The sequence below is a fragment of the Muscardinus avellanarius genome (assembly GCF_963383645.1).
Source record: "Muscardinus avellanarius genome assembly, chromosome: 1".
Taxonomy (NCBI): domain Eukaryota; kingdom Metazoa; phylum Chordata; class Mammalia; order Rodentia; family Gliridae; genus Muscardinus; species Muscardinus avellanarius.
Window position 1 is genome coordinate 195,126,349 of NC_137786.1, and position 18,966 is coordinate 195,145,314.

The 18,966-nt window shown below is 45.0% G+C and overlaps 1 protein-coding gene across 3 annotated transcripts in view; it reads left to right on the forward strand.

Moving 5' to 3' along the window:
• NAV2 (neuron navigator 2) overlaps window positions 1–12,436 on the forward strand; it is a gene marked incomplete at both ends in the record, with an annotated part of 737,881 nt that extends 725,445 nt beyond the window's left edge. For all 3 annotated transcript variants that reach the window (XM_080694785.1, XM_080694783.1, XM_080694784.1), the window contains 4 exons: window positions 709–905; window positions 1,921–2,039; window positions 8,704–8,907; window positions 12,311–12,436. In XM_080694785.1, the coding sequence (XP_080550911.1) occupies window positions 709–905; window positions 1,921–2,039; window positions 8,704–8,907; window positions 12,311–12,436 (646 nt within the window). The remainder of the gene's footprint in view (window positions 1–708; window positions 906–1,920; window positions 2,040–8,703; window positions 8,908–12,310) is intronic.
• Window positions 12,437–18,966: the final 6,530 nt, after the last annotated feature.

Below are 18,966 nucleotides of genomic sequence, written 5' to 3' on the forward strand. Positions count from 1 at the left end.
GTCTCAGCCTCCCAAATGCTGAAATTATAAGTGTGCGCCACCATGCCTGGCTTTGTTTGTTTGTTTGTTTGTTTGTTTGTTTGTTTAAGTAGCGTCTTACTAGGTTGAAAAGTCTCACTATTTGCTGAGGCTGTCCTCCAACCTGAAATTCTCTTGTCTAAGCCTCCTAAGTACAAGGATTACATTAGGTACCACTATGCGTGATTCTTTCTTCTTTCCTTCCTCTCTCCCTCCCTCCTTTCCTCCTTCCCTCCCTCTCTCCCTTTTTTCCTTCCTTCCTTCCCTCCCTCCTTTCTCCCTCTTTCCTCTCTCTTCCTATCCCTATCTCCATATCTATCTATCTATCTCTCTCTCTCTCTCTCTCTCTCTCTCTCTCTCTCTCTCTCTCTCTCTCTCTTAACATGATCTCTCCAAGTTGCTGAGGGTTTCTCTAAGTGAGGCTGGCCTTAAATCTGTGATCGTCCTGTCTTAGCCTCTCAAGTACTGGGATTACAGGCATGCACCACCATACAGCTATGATAATATCTCCTGCTTAGGATTACCACATATGAGTTAATATGTGTGTACAATGTTTAGAACAGTGTTTGGCCCATAGTGAGTCCTGTTTCAGTATTAGAACACACATCTTCCATTTCTTCTTTTGTCCTTGAGGTTAACCATCATTTTGCTCACCATCAGTCATGTTGAAAAACATCCTTGACTTCCCAGGTGGGTGCTCTGTGCCAACCACACGGAGCCGGTGAAGGGTTTCCTTGGCCGGTTCCTGAGGAGGAAGCTCATGGAGACAGAGATCAGCGGGCGGGTGCGGAATGTGGAGCTAGTTAAAATCATCGACTGGATTCCTAAGGTCTGGCATCACCTCAACCGCTTCCTGGAGGCTCACAGCTCCTCAGACGTCACCATCGGTAGGTGGGCCAGGCAGGGGGTCGGCTAGCTGGCAGGGAGCCATGCTCCTGAGCCCTGGCTTCCTCCAGTGGCTGTCCTAAAGGCCCTGGCCAGGACAGTACGTGGCAGGATACTGGACTGTCCTCGGGGGTCGAGAATGAGGTAGAGAAACAATCACAGGCTGAGATGAACCCCAGACCACAGTGGTCAGCAGGGAGAGATGTGCCCTGTCCAGGCTGGCGTAGAAACTGCCAGCTCAATGAAGACCCCAACCCAGAGCTTTCCCAGGCTGAAAGTACCCTTTAGGATCTACTTTGCTTTAAAAATAATCTTAAGAGCATTTCTGAAAACTAGAGATTTAAAACCAAGAAAGAAAAAAAAAAAGATCACCAATCATCTCACTATCCTGATATGGTCATTTCAGTTTGAGCTTATTTTTTTGTAGTGTGGATTAAACCCAAGGGTGTTCTACCACTGAGCTATACTCTCAGCCCTTTTTTATTTTGAAACAGGGTCTTGCTAAATTACCCAGACTGGCCTCAAACTTTTGATCCTCCTGTTTCAGCCTCCCAAGTACTGGATTGCAGGTATGCACCGCCGTGCCTGGCTGAGTTTATTTCTTCTGGCAATGGCCATGCATCCATATTTACTATAGTTATAATTATAGTGTGCATATAGTATGTTTATGGCCTCATGAGACTTCAGTGTTGCTACTCAGATTTTAAAATTATTTTTAAAGCTGAAAAGTACTCCGGTGTAGGTATTCCATGATTGGCACGATCACGTCTGTTCTCTTGGACAGTGTGCTTCCATTCTTCAAGTCACGGTTGGTAATACCCAAGACAACATCTTCTCCATGCGTCTTTTTATCAGATGGTGTCCTGAGGGGTGCAGTGGGAGCCAGCGTCCCTCAGAGCCTGCCAGGCAGCAGCCGGCACTCTCCCATCAGCCCTGTGACAGGTCCCCAGATGGTGGCATCCCTGATACCCGCCCAGCCCTGCTTCAGCTCTGACATATGCTCACTGTGGTCCCCAGGGCCCCGGCTCTTCCTGTCGTGCCCCATTGACGTGGATGGCTCCAGGGTGTGGTTCACCGACCTGTGGAACTACTCCATCATCCCCTACCTCCTCGAAGCCGTCAGAGAAGGACTCCAGGTGAGAGGCAAACCACCTCCTGGCTCCCTAGAGCTAGTGACACTATTTTGGTGACCAGATGAGTTGTTCTTTTCTCCTCCTTTGGATTACGACTGACATGAGCTGACCGGCCCTCCCCTGTCTAGCCGTCAGCTTGGCACAGTGCAAGAACAGTTGACTGCAAATCGTGGCTCAGCCACTTATTAGCTGTGTGACCCCAGGTAAATCATTTGGCCTCTCGGTGCCTCTTCACCCTCATGCACAGAAGGGGATGATAATAATAGCCTTCTGCCTAAAGAGTTGTTGCAAAAATTAAACAAAATCATGAAGTGCTCAGGATAGTAAGTGCACAAGAAATGGAACCCAATATGTGTGTGACACTTCAGTTTGCAAAGTATTCTCATATCTGCTCTGTGCTTTGGATTAGTCCTGCACCTTGGGCACAGATTTTTTTTTTTTTTTAATTTGGTTGGTTGGTTTTTATTTTCTACGAGGAAAAAGTCCAGAGACTAAGTGGCTTGCCCAAGGTGGTAGATGTGAAGCTTGAAGGATCGTGACTTCTGAGTTGAATTCCAGGTGCTTAGCTCTCGGGCCCCAAGGCTCTCACTACCTGGTATCAGGACCACAGCTGGACTTTGGGGCCCATAATGCAGCAGCTGGAAGTACAAATTCTTTACTTCTTGCTCTGCTCCGAGTTTACGTAGGAGCATACCATTTCATTGCAGCTTGGGACAGTTTTATTGTTGAGCCTAGAGGTAGCCTAAGAAATTCAGCAGGCTTCCCACACCCAAAGTGCACAGCTGAATAATGCAGCAACCAGCTTTGTAGCCAGGTTTCCGGGAGCCTCTTTGGTTCCTGGGTACTGTACAGTGGGAGACAGGACAGTGTTGTGGAACCATGAAGGGTGCAGGAAGAAGCACCTGTACCCCCACACACGTGTGGTGTGGGCAGTACGAGTGAACGGTTTCTGTCAGTGTTCATCATTTCTGGATGTTTGGCTCAACCTGGAGAACATTCGACTGCTTTGTACCTATAATACATAGCAGCAGTGATGGTCTCCAGAGACATTCAGGACAAAAAGAGCTTAGAGAGGAAGCTATTGTGCTTCTTAGGACTTATGTTTCATTGAACCAGAGCAAGGATGCTACATGTTCGAGCCACTGCGCTGAGATACAAGTGTCTGGTGAAGGCAGAGAGAAGCAAGATAATTAGCACTCTTTGGTCAGCCCAGAGTCATTGATTAGCAGTGCTCTCTCTATCAAAGGTTGCTTCCACAAAAGAAAGAATGAACAATTTCAGATCTTTGCAGCAGAATCGGCCTAGGTAGGAAAGGAGGTTCCTTCCTGGCTTGGTAAGCTGATCATAATGTAGCCTCTGATCAGACTTGTTTGTGAGTTCCACCAAGGCAAACAGCCACCCAGACACTTCTGTTTTCTTAGGCCAGTGGAAGCGTACCGTACCTGCTGGATGTCTTCAGTCTCTTTTACTTTAAAGCCTCTATCCTCTGTTCTTGATCTGAGGCTCTCAGGGTCTGCAGTGTATGCAGTGTACCTGGTACCTGAGCAGAACCCAAACTACAAAGAGAAGAGGGAGTGGCGAGAGGGATCCCAAGACCACACCCCCAGTGACCCATTCTCCAGCCATGCCCTGGCCCCACCTGGCTAAGTGAACAGCCAATGATCTATTCTTGGTATTAATCTGTCAGTGGATTTACCCACTGATGAGATTAGAACCCTCAAGATTCAATTATTTCACCTCTGAACATTTTTACCTTGCCAGTACATGAGCTTTTCCAGGGGGCATTCTATATCCATGGCATAAGTGTGGGAACAGTGCAGAGGGGCAGCCAGCACCAGCATTCTACAAAATGCCTCAAATGCAAGCCGCCCTGTCCTAAGCCTGTGACCTCCTCATCGCGCCGAGTCTAGGACACCTCATAGAACTGCTAATTCAGGAGAAGACTTGCTGTGTTCTTTATGTACCTCTAATTTTCGAGGAAATTTTGCTGATATTTGCTGAGGGCCCACTATTTGCCAGGGACCATACAAGGGGCCTTACATGCATGATCTCATTTAGCTCCTGTAGCCCAGTATCTTACAGACAAACCAAGGCTCACAGCAGAAATCTTTAAACCTTATCAAATTCACCCAGCAGGCTATAATAAAGTTCCCAACTACTGTGGATATTACCTGACCTGGGAAACCCATACTTCTCCCAGGAAGCTTCAGGTGGCTCAGGGAACAAGTATTGTGTCTTATACAGCAGAATTCTACATGCGATATCATTTGACAACAGGACTCCTTTATTTAAAAGGTAGTAATTTAATTCCTCACTCTCCTGCATGTCATCTGAGTCTATACTTAACTGTGTACCAGACACTATACAAGGTCACATCTCAACTCAGCTAAGAGGTGGAGTCCCTGGAATAGGTTCTAATGGGGTTGACACACATCAAGAGCCAGGAAAAAGGGCTGTCTGTGGTGGTATGGACTTGGTGGGACCTTAGGGAGACCCTCCCTGCTGTAACCAATCTTCAGCATCTGCTGCCCGACACCCCCTCCACTAGGCACATCCATGCCTGGAGGAAATGTTATATTGCCCCCTAGTGGATGCTAGGTATCTTTGCAAAACTTCAGTATTTTTGGTGTGTGTGTGTGTGTGTGTGTGTGTGTGTGTGTGTGTGTGTAAGTAAGTGTAACTGCTTGAATGTGTGCCTTCATGCATCCACATGCTCCCAGGAGTCCCATGCATCCTATAGGATCTGAAGGCTCACAGTGGCCCAGGTTTTAGTTTCCAGTGTCTGGGCTTCCTGTCACCCTGTTCTCATTCTTCTGAGCCAGTGAAGATGCCAGGCTATTTCCTTGCCTTGGGGAAAGTGAATGTTCTGTCTATTTTTCTGCCTGTCTGTCTGTCTGTCTGCCCACCCAAGTGTCTCTGCCACTGCCCTCAGGCCTCTGCAGTGAAGCCAAGGAGCTTTGGGATGTTTCTTTGGTTTGCTGCAGTACTTAGCCATTCATCACCTGGACTTGAACATGTCCGGCGGCAAGTGGGAGGCTTGTAAAAATATTTTCTGTTCTTACAGATGATATTAGCTGCACTTAATGTGCATTTGTCTCATGACTCAGTCTAGAGGCCTGTTCCCCTTTGGAGTAGTCATTGGAAACACTTGCCAAGGTGTCTGTAGTCTAAAGGACAACTCAAAAGTCTCACTGCCTCGGGCAGGCCTGGTCCAGGAGGGAATGGGCATGGTGGAGGGGGCAAACACAAGGCCATTCATCAGTTACCAAGCCTGCTGTCAGACCCTGGGCGGCTCCTGCCTCTGGGCCTCAGCTTCCCCATCTGTAAATTGAAAGTTGGACTAGAAAACTGTTTTCAGTCTGGTTTTTATGAAACTTAAAAGTCCCTCAAACCACAGTGGTGGGGGTCAGGGATTAAGAGCAAAGGTATGAACATCACTGGGCTGGATGATCTCTAGGGACTTACTGAGCTGTGTCCTCTGAGATTCTGCAGCCTTGAGGTCCCCTCCTGCAGCTGGGGGTGGAGGCAGAAACAGTCACTGTTGGGAAGGGTTGGTTTAGCTGTGGACATGGGAAGTCTGGCTTGGGGCAGACAGTCCAATTCCACTGGAAACTCTTCAGTGAGAGAAATTTCTAAAAACTGCAGGAATGTTTCTGATTTGGAACGGCCTTCTTGAGCTCTAAATATCCCACTGCTTCTGTTTTCTCTCCCATTCTTAGACACTGTGTGCACATGTACCTCTTTCCACAGTCCCTTCCTGCTCCGACTATGAATTGTCCGTAGGTTGTCAGACCAGACTTCTATGCCTGAGACTCACCATTGCCCCAGGTTAAGGAAGATACAGCAACAGATTAGGTCAGAGCTAGACATGAGGTGCTTGCAACAGAGATGAGGTCATAGGAGACCTTGTGTATGTGGGGTGTGTGTGTGTGTGTGTGTGTGTGTGTGTGTGTGTGTGTGTGTTGGTTAGAGAGAGAGACGGACGGATAGACAGAGCCTCTGAGCTACATCCCCAACTCCTTTTATGTTTTTATTTTGAAATGAGGTCTCACTATGTTAGTCTGCACTGGCCTCAAACCTGTGGATCCTCTTGTCTCAGCCTCCCAAGAACTGGGATTATTATAAGCATGTGTCACTGTATTGAGTGGAGAAGGAGTAGCCATAAATACAGAGTGAAGGGGCAGGTGGGTGGTATCGGGACAGACATCAGACACAAAGGTCCTGGGTGACTCAGGCCATAGTATAGTGGACAGAGGACCGGCAAACCTCACCCAGTATGCCCAGCCAGCATACTGACAGCTGGTGAACAGCGGCTCCCGCAGTGCCAGGCCTGGCAATCACCGGCTCTCTCACAGGAGCTTAAAGTGGGAAAAGCCCTGAAAAGGAAGCTGCTGCCAGGCCTGAATCCAGCTCTGCTCTGTGACCTTTCACAACTGATTCTGCTTCTTAGCCCTTTTGTCCCCACCTGGTGAATGAGGGGTGGGGTTGGGCAACCCGGAATCCAGCGAGGCAGCCTGTAACTTGGGAAAACCTGGTCTAGTCCATTGATAGCTCTCCTCTCTGCACCTGGCCATGTCTCCCCTCTGCACTCTAGGATTCCCTGGCCCGACAGGCCCAGATGGTCCTCCACCCTGGAGCCCTGCTGCAGCCAGTGTGGATAAGGCGTTTTCTATCTTTGTACCCTGAGGCCCCCATAGAAGGAGTGCCTTTAAGAACCCAGACATGCTGGGCGGTGGTACACACCTATAATCCTAGTACTTGGGAAGCTGAGACAGGAGGATCACAGGTTCAAGCCTCAGTAACTTAGTAAAACCCCTCAGCAACTTAGTTGCTGTTTCAAAATAAAAAACAAAAGGGGCTGGGAGTATGGCTCAGAGGTACACCATTTATGAGTTCAATTTCTACTACCACAAAAATTACAATAATAAAAATTTAAAAGCCGGGCGTGGTGACACACCCTTGTAATTCCAGTATTTGGGAGGCTGAGACAGGAGGATTCGGGTTTGTGGACAGCCTCTACAGGCCTGTCTCACCATATTGATTTGGACACCCATGGTCCATGGAGGTAATCAGATTTGGTTTCCAGTTCTGCCTCCTTTTTCCCTGGGCCTGTCTCCCCATCTATAAAACTCAACAGTAAAATTCCTCTTAGAGTCATGTGGTAGTTAAATGAGAAAATAATGTGTTCCTAGGTATCCATACCCAGGAAATGGTAAAGTGTGGTTTTGTCAAATGAGAGGGGTGTACATACTACACCTAGCTGCACAATATTCAAAGCCTCACTTTGGGAAGTAGTCTAGCCTAGATTTTTGTTCTTTAAAGAATGTATAAGCCAGCCGGCTGTGGTAGCACACACTTCTAATCCCAGTACTTGGAAGGTAGAGACAGGATGATCATAGGTTTGACACCAGCCTCAACAACCTAATGTGATTCATTTCAGATTTTTAAATTGTTTAAATGCCTGGGCATATAGCTCAGAAATAGAGTGGCCCTGGCTTCAATGCCTAGTAACCTCCCCCACCACACACACACACATGCACGTACATACACACACAATGTATAAACCAGGCTCTATGGCACACACTTGTAATCCTAGTACATAGGAGGCTGAGACAGGAGAAAAAAAAAAAGTATATATTCCTTAAAATTGCCATTAATAGTCGCCAGGTGTGGTGGCGCACACTTGTAATCCCAGCGCTTGGGAGGCTGAGACAGGAGGATCACACAGGTTCGAAGCCAGCCTCAGCTACTTAGTGAGGCTCTCAGGAACTTAGTGAGACCCTGTTACCAAATAAAGTATAAAAAAATAGGTCTGGGAGTATAGCCCGGAGGTAGAAAAACCCCTGGGTTCCACCCCCTGTACCACAAAAAATATTGCCATTAGTAGTCACTGAAATCATATTTTTAAATCTTAAGAAAAGGTGTTTAGAGATGTAGTGTTGTTAGTCTTATAAAATTAAGTGATAGTACAGTTTGTTTTCAGAGCTGTTCTACACACTGTTGAGAAGTACATGACCAGAGAGGAGGACTTACAATTCTACCCTCCACCTGCTGCCTCCTCTGTTAGCAGTTTTGTCAGGGACTGTTGCATCTATAGAGGGGTTCTGAGAAAACCACTTTCAGCAATGGAGTTTCACTGAACCAGGGCCATTGGTGACCTCTGCCTGCCCTATTGATGCCCAGCACCCCGTGTCTTTGGGAAATAGTCTTTGGGTGGGTGTGCCCAGTGGAGTTCTAGAGCCAGCTCATGAATCCTGGTTGTGAGTTCCTCTTTCCAACTCTGCATTCACTGACATCATGTTAATAGTTGGCAATTGGCTGTGATTGGGAGTATTCAGATCATAGAACTTGTCAAGTGCTTCAAATCTGATTGTTGTTTTTTTTTTTTTCTCCTGTGGAGCCAGTTTTCCAAATTGGACCAGCAAGGCCCAGAGGTTCAGGCTGCAGTGAGCAAGCCGCAGAGCTGAGCTAAGCCCAGGTCGGCCTGACTCCGACACCTGTGCCCTTCAGTCTGTCTGCACCTTGGGTGACTTCCTTAGGTTGCAGTTCAGGAAGTGGCATGATACTTGGATTGTGGAGTTTTTTTTTAGAAAGCTGCAGAATTGGAGCTGCAAAAGAGGTCTCTCTTAGCCCATTTCCAGACCGTGCCTTCTTTTCCTGTTTCTAGCTCTATGGACGGCGTGCCCCCTGGGAGGATCCCGCCAAGTGGGTGATGGACACCTACCCATGGGCAGCCAGCCCACAGCAGCATGAGTGGCCTCCCCTCCTGCAGCTACGGCCTGAGGATGTCGGCTTCGACGGCTACTCCATGCCTCGAGAGGGGTCAACCAGCAAGCAGGTGCCCCCCAGTGATGCTGAAGGAGACCCGCTGGTGAGTTCTGGGTTCCCCCAGTGGCTTAACATCAGAGCACTTAGCTTGTATTGAGCATAATGCAAGGCTTTCTGGAACCATGAAGATGACTAAGACAGGGCTTGCTTTAGAAGGCTTGGCCCACCCACGATTAGGAAGATTTTTGCCAATACTTTCTTTCTTAGTTTTACTTTTCCCTAAATTCTCTGAATTTTTTTCTGCTAAAAGATTAATAGTGTAACTCCCTCCCTCTTTAAATGATATGCCACTTTCAGAATTAACAACACCAGTGACAATAAAACCTCTAATCATCTCTACCAATATAAGACCATATCTAGTCGCACTGCTAAACTTAGACCTAACCAGCTGAAAAGGCTATTCAACAAGGAGAAAAGAAATATACCAAAACCTCCCACAGTTAAATGACTATTTTCATGCCTAAACATTAGCCCCAAGTTTCTTTGGATGCTATGGCAAAAAGAAAAACACCGCAGGGAATATTTCTTGCATTACCTAATGAAAGGAAACATTCATAAAAGATACAGTAGAATTAGACAACTGATTTACTATTCCTTACCTAGCAGGCAATTGATTTGCTAAATCAAATATAATAATATTATTTATTTAATTATTTTTGCAGTACTAGGGATGGAACCCAGGGGTAGTCTACCTCTGAGCTACACCCCCAGCCCTATTTTTTATTCTTTATTTTGACACAGGGTCTCACTGAGTTGCAAAGGGCCTCACTAAGTAGTAGCTGAGGCTGTCCTGAAATAGCTGAACTGCGATCCTCCTGTCTCCATCTCCCAAATGCTGGAATTATAAGCGTGGGCCACCACGCCTGGCTAGTTTTTTTATTTTTGAAACAGAATCTCACTGAGTTGTGAAGGGCCTAAGTAGCTAAGTAGCTGAGGCAATCCACAAAACATGATCCTCTGGTCTCAGCCTCCTGAATGCTGGAAATACAAGCATGCACCACCACTCCCAGCTTATTATTATTATTTAATAATAAATAAGTCTGAAGGTATAGCTCAGTGGAAAAATACTTGCCTAGTATGTGGGAGGTGCTGGTTTCAATCCCTAGTAACACACACACACACACACACACACACACACACACACACACACACGGGGGGGGAGAGAGAGAGAGAGAGAGAGAGAGAGAGAGAGAGAGAAAGAGACAGAGAGACAGAGAGAGAGAGAGAGAGAGAGAGAGAGAGAGAGAGAGAGAGAGAGAGAGAGATATTGAGATTTCAGCTATTTAAAGGAAAGAATGGCTAGCCTCTTCCCAGAGTTTTCTTAGCTGGGAATATTTGTATCATTGACTGAACTCAACAGGTGAATAAGTAAAACTTGGGGTTCTCAGAAGAGTTCCACAGAATTCTTTTTCCAACCCCAGACCCTTAGAAATTAGCTGTGGATGGCTAGCCACCTGTACTACCAAGTTAGATATTTGATAATTCTCCCAAGTTTCTTTCTCTCTGCCCAGGGCCATGAGTCTCTGTGGGCTTTCCTACTTACTAGTTCTCTCCCTCTTGAGATTGAGACCTCTATGAGGACAGGACTGATTTGGTTTTATTCCAGAACTGTGTTATGGTAGACAGGGAATACCTGACAAGTGAATAATCCCAGCTGCTGAGGACTTTCTCTTGTACTTTAATTCCATCTCTTCCCTGGCTCTGGCTCTGTAGATGGATACTAACTGATGGAGCCTCTGCTCTGGCTCCCCAGGGAAACTCTGCAGAGCATCCCTAGGGGCTACTGGATTTTACACCCAGCTGTACCATATCTTGGCCTTAACCCAGAGAAGTCCTGTCTTCTTAACTTATGACTGTATGAAATAAAAAACCCACAGTTTATAGTTACAAGTAAAATAAAAATAGTTTTTAATTCCCCCTCTCCATTCTCAAACAAATGGCCAATAGAACATAGAGAATGGTTCAGAACCTGTCTCTCAGCTCTCCCTTTATTATAGGCAAGGAAGCCAAAGATCACATTGGTTAGCACTTGCTGTGTGCCAGGCAAGCCCCATTGCTAAGGGATGATTATATCCCATTGCTAAGGGATGATTATATTTGGTTTCACTGCACTCCCTTCTCAGCCCTGAGAGCTATCCTCTTCACTCTGCAGATGAGGGACTGGAGGTTCACGCACTTTAGGTAATTTGCCTCTAGGCTCCTGGATCATCCAGGCCTGTTTTCTGAGGTGCTGCACGTAGCTGGTACTTTCCCCATTACCACACAAAGGCTTAGGCAGTAGCTGGAGCACAGCTGGCTCCAGCTGATCTCTGGCCAGAGCCAGGGGTCTGCGTGGGCTTGCTGTTTTTCATGATTCAGATGCTGGCAATGCTGGTGTGGGTTTCAAGAGCAAGAGCGCTAGGTTGGCATCTTTACCTCAGCCAAGGGCTAAGTTTGGGTAAGGTAGGGCCTTCCCAAACAAAAATTAAGTTTAATATTTTAAAAGACCTTCTATTTTTGTTTTCAGTTTTCTCTGTATATTGACTCAATAAATAGCATGACATTGTGGGGCAGGTACTATTATAACTTACTGTTTTTGTCAACATTCTCCCTGCTGTAGTTCAAAACACCTGACCACCACAAGTTAGAGGAAGTAGGATTTATTTGTTCACAGTTCTCGAGAGTTCAGGGGTTCAGCACATATCTGACCTGGTTACATCAAAGGATCTCGGGGCATGGCAGTGGGAAGCAGGGGGAGAGGGGAGAGAAGAGAGAGAGAGCAAAATCCTCTAGTCTCACATCATAGAGACTAGAATCAAGAGAGCACAAACAAGGGATTCCAAGACACAAGCACAATCCCTAAGGCCATACCTCCAGCCACATCCACCTGCCTAGGCTACCTGATGTGATTACATCCCTAATGATTTAATTATATCAACTCTGATTATCAGCATATGAGCTCTTTCAGGGGACATTCTATATCTAACAATTACACATAAATCAAGAATTAGGCACAAGCCAGCTTTGATGGTGCATGCTTGTAATCTAAGTTCTTGGGAGGCTGAGACAAGAGGATCACAGATTAGTGACCAACCTCACTGGTCATTAGTGACTAGAGTAACCTAGTAAGGCCCTTTGCAACCGTTTCAAAGTAAAAAATAAAGTAGGCCTGGGAGCTTACCTCAAAGATTGAACATCTCTGGGTTCTATCTCTAGATCCCATCCCCAGTACCATAGAGAAAAAAGAAATAAAAAGAATTAGGCTTTACAAAAAGGTTAAGTAACTTTCCCAAGGTCATGTAGCTAGGAAGTGGAAACCTGGTCCATACTCCACTCTCTTGTCCACTGCCTCTGCTCTGAGCTGTGACCCCTGGGTGAGTCCCAGGGCGGTGGCATGCACTTCTCAGAAGTCAGGGTGGGCAGCTGCTAGGCTGACAGCTGTTTACACTTTCTACTGTCCTTCCCAGATGAACATGCTGATGAGGCTGCAGGAAGCAGCCAACTACTCCAGCCCCCAGAGCTATGACAGCGACTCCAACAGCAACAGCCACCAGGATGACATCCTAGATTCATCCCTGGAGTCCACGCTGTGACAGAGGCCCATGCGGAGCCTGCCCTCCACCTCTCCTCCTTGCCCCACTCCACCTACATCCTCCAGCTGCATCACCCTGAAGATGACTTCCTGAGCCAGCCCCCTGCTGCAGCCTACAAGCTGCAGGAACACCGAGGCCCCGGTCCCTCGGCTTCCACTTGGGTCCCGCCATCCCGGGCCAGCCGCCTGGGACCACTTCCTCCCCCAGTGAGAACTGCACTACCTTCTGTCGTATTCTAACTCTTGTTCTGCCTTGTTGCCGTGACCTCCCTTAAGACACTGAAGATGCTTCTCGGGAAAGGATCATCACCGTTGAAATTTAAAAATAAAAAAAATTTTTTTTTTAAAAAAGAACCCACTGGAAGCTCTAAAACCAAACAGCATCCTGCCATAAGCTACCCAGAGACAGAAGAGACTGGAACAAAGTTGGAAACATAGATAGCACGGCTTCCCCTCGGCATGGACCCTCCAGACAGGGTCCCCACCACCACGCCCACCTGCCTTCCACCCAGCTGGCCACAGAAAAACTGGTGCTAACTAGGGGCGCTTGCTTTGGTCACCCTCAAACACAGCAGAGGTCTGCCACAGGGAAACCTTAGGAGAAAATACAGTGTGCTGTTTTGTTTTTTAAATGGTGCTCTCCTTCCCCGAGAGGTGTTTTGCCCGTTCCAATCTGACTCCCACCCCTATCGGGTCCGTCAGCCCTCTATTATCTGTGAGAGTGAATGTGAATGTATGCAAGCAGGTGTGGCTATAAATGCAGAACAGCATGGATTTTATTTCCTTTAGTATATCTAAGTGACAGGTTTCTTTTTTATGCCAACACTGTGTACAAATGAGAATTGTCCCATTTTGGAGAACTGATAACCCCTTTAAAATGAGGTTGAGTTTTGCCCTTTCTGACTCATTCATTTAGAGGATTCCTCTCCTTCCTTTCTTGATCAGAATCAATCCTTTGGTGACGGTGAGAGCCACAGGAGTTGAGTTTTGGTTGGTCCTGCTCAGTTTGGGGTTTTCATTGTCCATTTCCACGGTTCTCCACACATGCCTCCCCCTGCTGGGGCTGCCGATATTGTGTCCCTTCACGAGGGTGGGAACCGGTCCTCCACATGTGGGTGAGCCACATACCTTGCCTTTCCTTTGCGTCTTTGAGGGTTGAAAATGCCCTTCGACACCTCAAGCGCCCCAGCCCCGGCTTCAGGCGGGGTGGTGAGGTCACCTCACAAGACTTGCACTTTCCTCGGAACCAACATGGCGCAGCTCAACCAGGGCAGTCTCCCAGAGCCCAGCCCTGCCCTCTGGCGGCCAGCAGAGCCTTGCCTGACCTCTCGGTGCTGCCCTTCCCAAAGCGATGCCTTACCGGGTTTGTACTGACCGAGTTCATTCACATGAGTATTGTGCCTGCCTGGGGTTTGTTTTGTTTTTTGTTTTCCCCATCCAAGCAAACAGGGCTAAAAAGTCATCGATTCATTAGGAGAACTCAAGTTGCTGTGACTATCCTCATCCCCCCAAAATCAAAACAAAACAAAACAAAACTCATTTATGTGGATGCATGACCATGGAAAAAGAAAAAGGAAAAAAAAAAGTTACCCATTTTCTAGGTTCTTGTCAGTCTTTAGCTGACAGCCTGCCCGGACCATGATCTGCCTGGTGCAGAAAGCAGAAGTTGCTTCAGTCTCTGATACCCGAAGAGAAACCCCGTCTGCCAAGCCTCAACACACTGGGATTTTCTTTACTGAGTGTGGCACATCTTTCTTTGAGTCGTTCATTTCTGTGACATGAAGAAAATCTTTATTGGGCCCCAGCGAGGGTGCCTTGGTTAATGATCAGGGTTTCTATTCCATCTTTTGCATTTCTCTTTCTGAAGGTTTGTCCCTTCATATTTTCTTTTTCTTACACTAAGAGTTTGACCCAAAACTGCTCGCATCACTTGGAATGACATAATTTTCTTTCTCTATGAAAAGAACAGGGGAATGTGCCCCTCTAACTGGTAAATAGAAAATCTTTCAACACTGTCCCTGCTAAAATCTCAGTAAACTCAGACTTTCTTCTGCTCAGACTTCATGAGTCACCTGGGTATTAGTGTGTCTTGTTCTGTTTTTGTTTGTAATAAGACTTCCAAGCTGTACAGTCAGCCTATGTCTAGGGGCCAAACACTGGGCCTTCGGGTGAACCTGGAGGGTGGCCCTTTAGGCTGTTTATCTCCCAGCAATGACCTTATACTCTCATACTGTGAATTTGGAAGGAGGCCAACTTGACCTCTTCCAGGGCAGTTTTCCCAGTCACCTTGTGAGTAGATACCTGCCAATACGATTTGAAACTTTTATTTTTAATGACACCTGCTCTCCTCTCCCCTGCCACACCCCAGACTTCCCTCCCACTGGGTCAAGGCTCAGAACCAAGACCTCTACCTGGTGCTGCCTGATTGGGGAGGTGGCTTCCAGTAGCGTAGCCCCTATGTGAGTCACGACTCAGCATCCTCCTTAATGTTTCGGGAAGCAGGGTTGTCCTAACATGCATGTTTCTTATTTTGGTCACATCTTTACTTTAGTGTCTGACAAAGTGGCTCTGTGCTCATTTAGGGCTCTGTCTCAAATGCTTCCAGTTTGCCTTTTTCTACAGTTAGGCTAATTTTGAAATGTATGGAATTCTATGCAACATTTGTGTTGAGTTACCCAATGGAAGCCAAAAGTTTTCTTCCCAAACTGCCAAGAACTTAACAGGCCATAAGTGAGATGGGAATACCTTTTAATTTAAGGTTGGGGTTGGGGTGGGTTGGGGTGGTGGGGTGGGACAAGGAACGAGACTTGCTTAGACGTTTGTCCATATCTTGGGGACATTTTTTATTTTATTGTTTAACGCGCAAACTTCAGAACTCTGTGTATTCAAATTTGATTGTGGCGAATCTACTTTGAAAGGAAAAATAATCCAACTTTGTGGATATTTAAATGGAAGGTTTGCTGTTTTGATCTAGTTGTTTCCAGTGGAGCAGTTTATGAAATATGTTCTATAAGATGTACATTTTCTCATTGTAACATAGAAATTGTAAATAATTGATTAAAGTGCTGCATTTTGATGAATTTTTTCTAGCCATTTTTAAAGAGAAAACTAGGAATTGAGTATTTTGTGTACGGTATGTTTCCGTCCTTCCTCCCTTCTGCCTTCCCTCCCTCCCTATTTAATTTTCATTTGTCATGAGTTTTTTGGATTTGCCAATGATCTGCTGGAGATCATGCCCACATCATAGAGAAGAAAGATGATGATTGTACCAGTCTTAAATTATTCATGATTCAATAAAATTGATGCTTATTTATTCAGATTCCTGGTTTGGCTTGTCTGTGCTAGAGCAAGATCTCAGTTGAAGTTCTACTTCACGCCAAGAGGAAGCCACTCTTAGCTGAAGGCAACAAACACAGGGGAAACCCAAAACACTTGCAAACCCATCTTTCCCAGCAGCCCTCAACACCCCGCCTCGCCTCAGTTTCTCACCAGTTAACACCACTCAGATGGAGCTTCTGAACATGCAGAGTTCAGATCCTGTCAAACTTTGAATCAGGAGGAGCTTGTAAAAATGCATGTTCAAGAAGGGGAGCCCTCAAGATTCTTGATTTCTTTTTTTTCTGTTTTATTTTTCTTTTTTCATTCAAAATTACCTAGTTTTAAAATTATACATATCTATGTGATACAGTGTGATAGCTTGATACAGTGTATGATGTGTAATGATCTTATCATGGTATTTAGCATTTCAATCTTCTTAAACATCTATTTTGTTGGGTTGGGAACCTTCATACACTTTTTGAGTTTTTTCATAAAATATATATTCAATTATTATAAGCTGTAGTCACTGTACTGTGTTGTAGCACACTAGCGCCTAACTGTATTTTGGCAATCATTATCTGTGCTCTCTCTAGCTCTCCTCTCCAGTACTCTTCCCAGTAATCAATATTCTGTTCCCTTCAGCTTTGAGATCAACTTTTTCAGCTTCCACACATGTGAAAACATGCAATATTTGTCTTTTTGTGCCAGGCTTAATTCATTTTAACAATGTCCCACAGTTCCATCCACATTGCCACAAATGACAGGGATTTTCTTTTATTCTTAGGGCTGAAGAGCCACTCATCGGGTATGCATAACTACATCTTCCTTAGCCATGCATCTGTCCCTGGATATCTTGGTTGATACCATATATTACCTATTGTGAGTAGAGCTGCAGTCAACATGAGATGTAAGCATCTCTTCCATATGTCAATTTATTTTCCTTTGTATATACATAGCCAGGAGTGGGGCTGCTGGAGCATATGGTAGTGCTATTTTTTTTTTAATTTTTAAAGGAACCTCTATACTGTCTCCATACTCCTCCATACTCATTTGCATTTTCCCCAACAGTGTAGTTTCCCTTTCTTTACATCCTTGCCAGCATTCATTATTCTTTGGTCCTTTAGATTATAATCATTCTAACTAGGATGAAATGATCTCTCAAAGATTCTCAGATTCTAACAAGCGTGTTCGGGACGCCGATCCTCTGTTCCCTGGGCCATGCTTTGAGTAGTAAGCAACGCCAGGTGTCCTCCAGTTGACCCCTTTGCATGAAAGATTTTTTTTAATGTATTAGGTACCTAGTAGTTGCTTTCCCAAATTCAAGATCTTCAAAATGACCCTGGAGAGGAACTTACAGGTAAGAAGTGAGAATTTCAGCCCTATTGTCTGGCTCCAAATCCTGCCTCAACAATCTGTCCTCTGTGTTTGGGATCCTCATTCCACACTGAGGCTGACCTTCACAGCGGACAGAGGCAGTGGGAAATGATGTCACATCTTCACATGCACTTTTAAGAGCAACAACAAAAATGTTAACGGCTTGATTTGAAGTGAGTCCTGCGGGTTCAGTGAAATTGATTCTACACAGCTGGCTCAACTTCTAATGACATGAAATATCTCACCCATTATGCACAATGATGATCTAGCCAGGGGGAATATCGAGAATCCAGATGTTTAGCATGGCACTTTTTAATGCCTGTTTTTAAAAAATGAAAGGGAGGTGGTACCATGGTTTATCACTAGATGTCTTCAATTCCAAGATTTTCTGCATCAAATATTTTGGCCCATTGCTAACATGATTATTTTCTGATCTCTTGGGGAAATAGCACCAGCATACAGAAGAGGCACAGTGGGCTAGGTGACTTTAAGGAGGAGAAGGAAGAGGACTGTGCCTTTCAATACTTACTGGGTGCCAATCATTATACTGTATGCTATACTTTATCATGTGCAACCACAGCACCTCTGAGAAGTGGGTATTATTATCTCCCTCCTACAGGGGAGAAAATTACTTACCATATAGTAGAAATGGAATTCTCAGTTTGTTTGATTCTAAGACCCACCCTTTTTGCAACACTGTGTTACAGTCCACCTAAGTTGGACTTTGAGCCAAGGATCACATATTCCTTCTGTATTTGTTATCTACTGCTGTATAATAAATTACTCTCAAATGTAGCTGCTTAAAGCAATGGACATTTTTCTCCCTTTCCTGGATCAGGAATCTAGCCACATTGGCTGGATACTCTGCCTCGGCGTTTTTCTTCAAGGCTACAATCAATGTGTCTTAAATATTTACAAGGAATAGTAAAGGCAAAAAGTATAGAAAGCTTCGTATTTAACAGTAAAATACTAACTTCTTCATTTCAGATTAGGAGACAAAGATGCCTCCTCTTACCACTTAATATCATGGTAAAGATTTTAGTCAATAGAAAAGCAAGAAAAATTATGTTTGGAAAGGAAAATAAACCACCTTTATTTACAGGTAGCATTGTATGCTGTGATAACCCAATAGAATTCACAGATAAATTATTAGAAATAAGTAAGAGTCAGATATGGTGGTATACACCTGTAATCCCAGCACTTGGGAGACTGAGACACGAGGATCACAGATTTGAAATCAGCTTTGGCAATTTACTAAGATTCTGTTCAAGAAAGAAAAGGCAGGGAATATGCCTTGGAGCTAGAATGCCCCTGAATTCAATCCCCAACACACCCCCCACAATAAATAATAAATAAGTTTAAAAGTTCTCAAAATCAGTATAGAAAAAATCAATTAAATATTTATTTATTTATCCATTCATTTTTTGCAGTACTGGGGATGGAACCCAGGGACATTCTACCTCTGAGCTACACCCCCAGCCCTATGTTTTATTCTTTAATATATATATATATATATATATATATATATATATATATATTATTGGTGCACTGTATTCATACATCATAGTGGGATACAAACTTTTGTAGACATACATGCACACATCGCCCAGTCAGCCCCCACCCGAACCCCACCCCATTCTCTCCCCATCCCTCCCTCCCATGCTTGGTTTAGTGGTTGACATCTAGTATTATAGCAATTTATCCAAAATTAAAAATGATAATCTCACATAACAGTTTCATTTGTCTGATACCAAGCTTTTGATGACTTAAAGATAACATTTCAATATTTCTTTTTACTTTCTTTCTTACCAAAGAATATTTTTTTTCTATTTTTTTAGG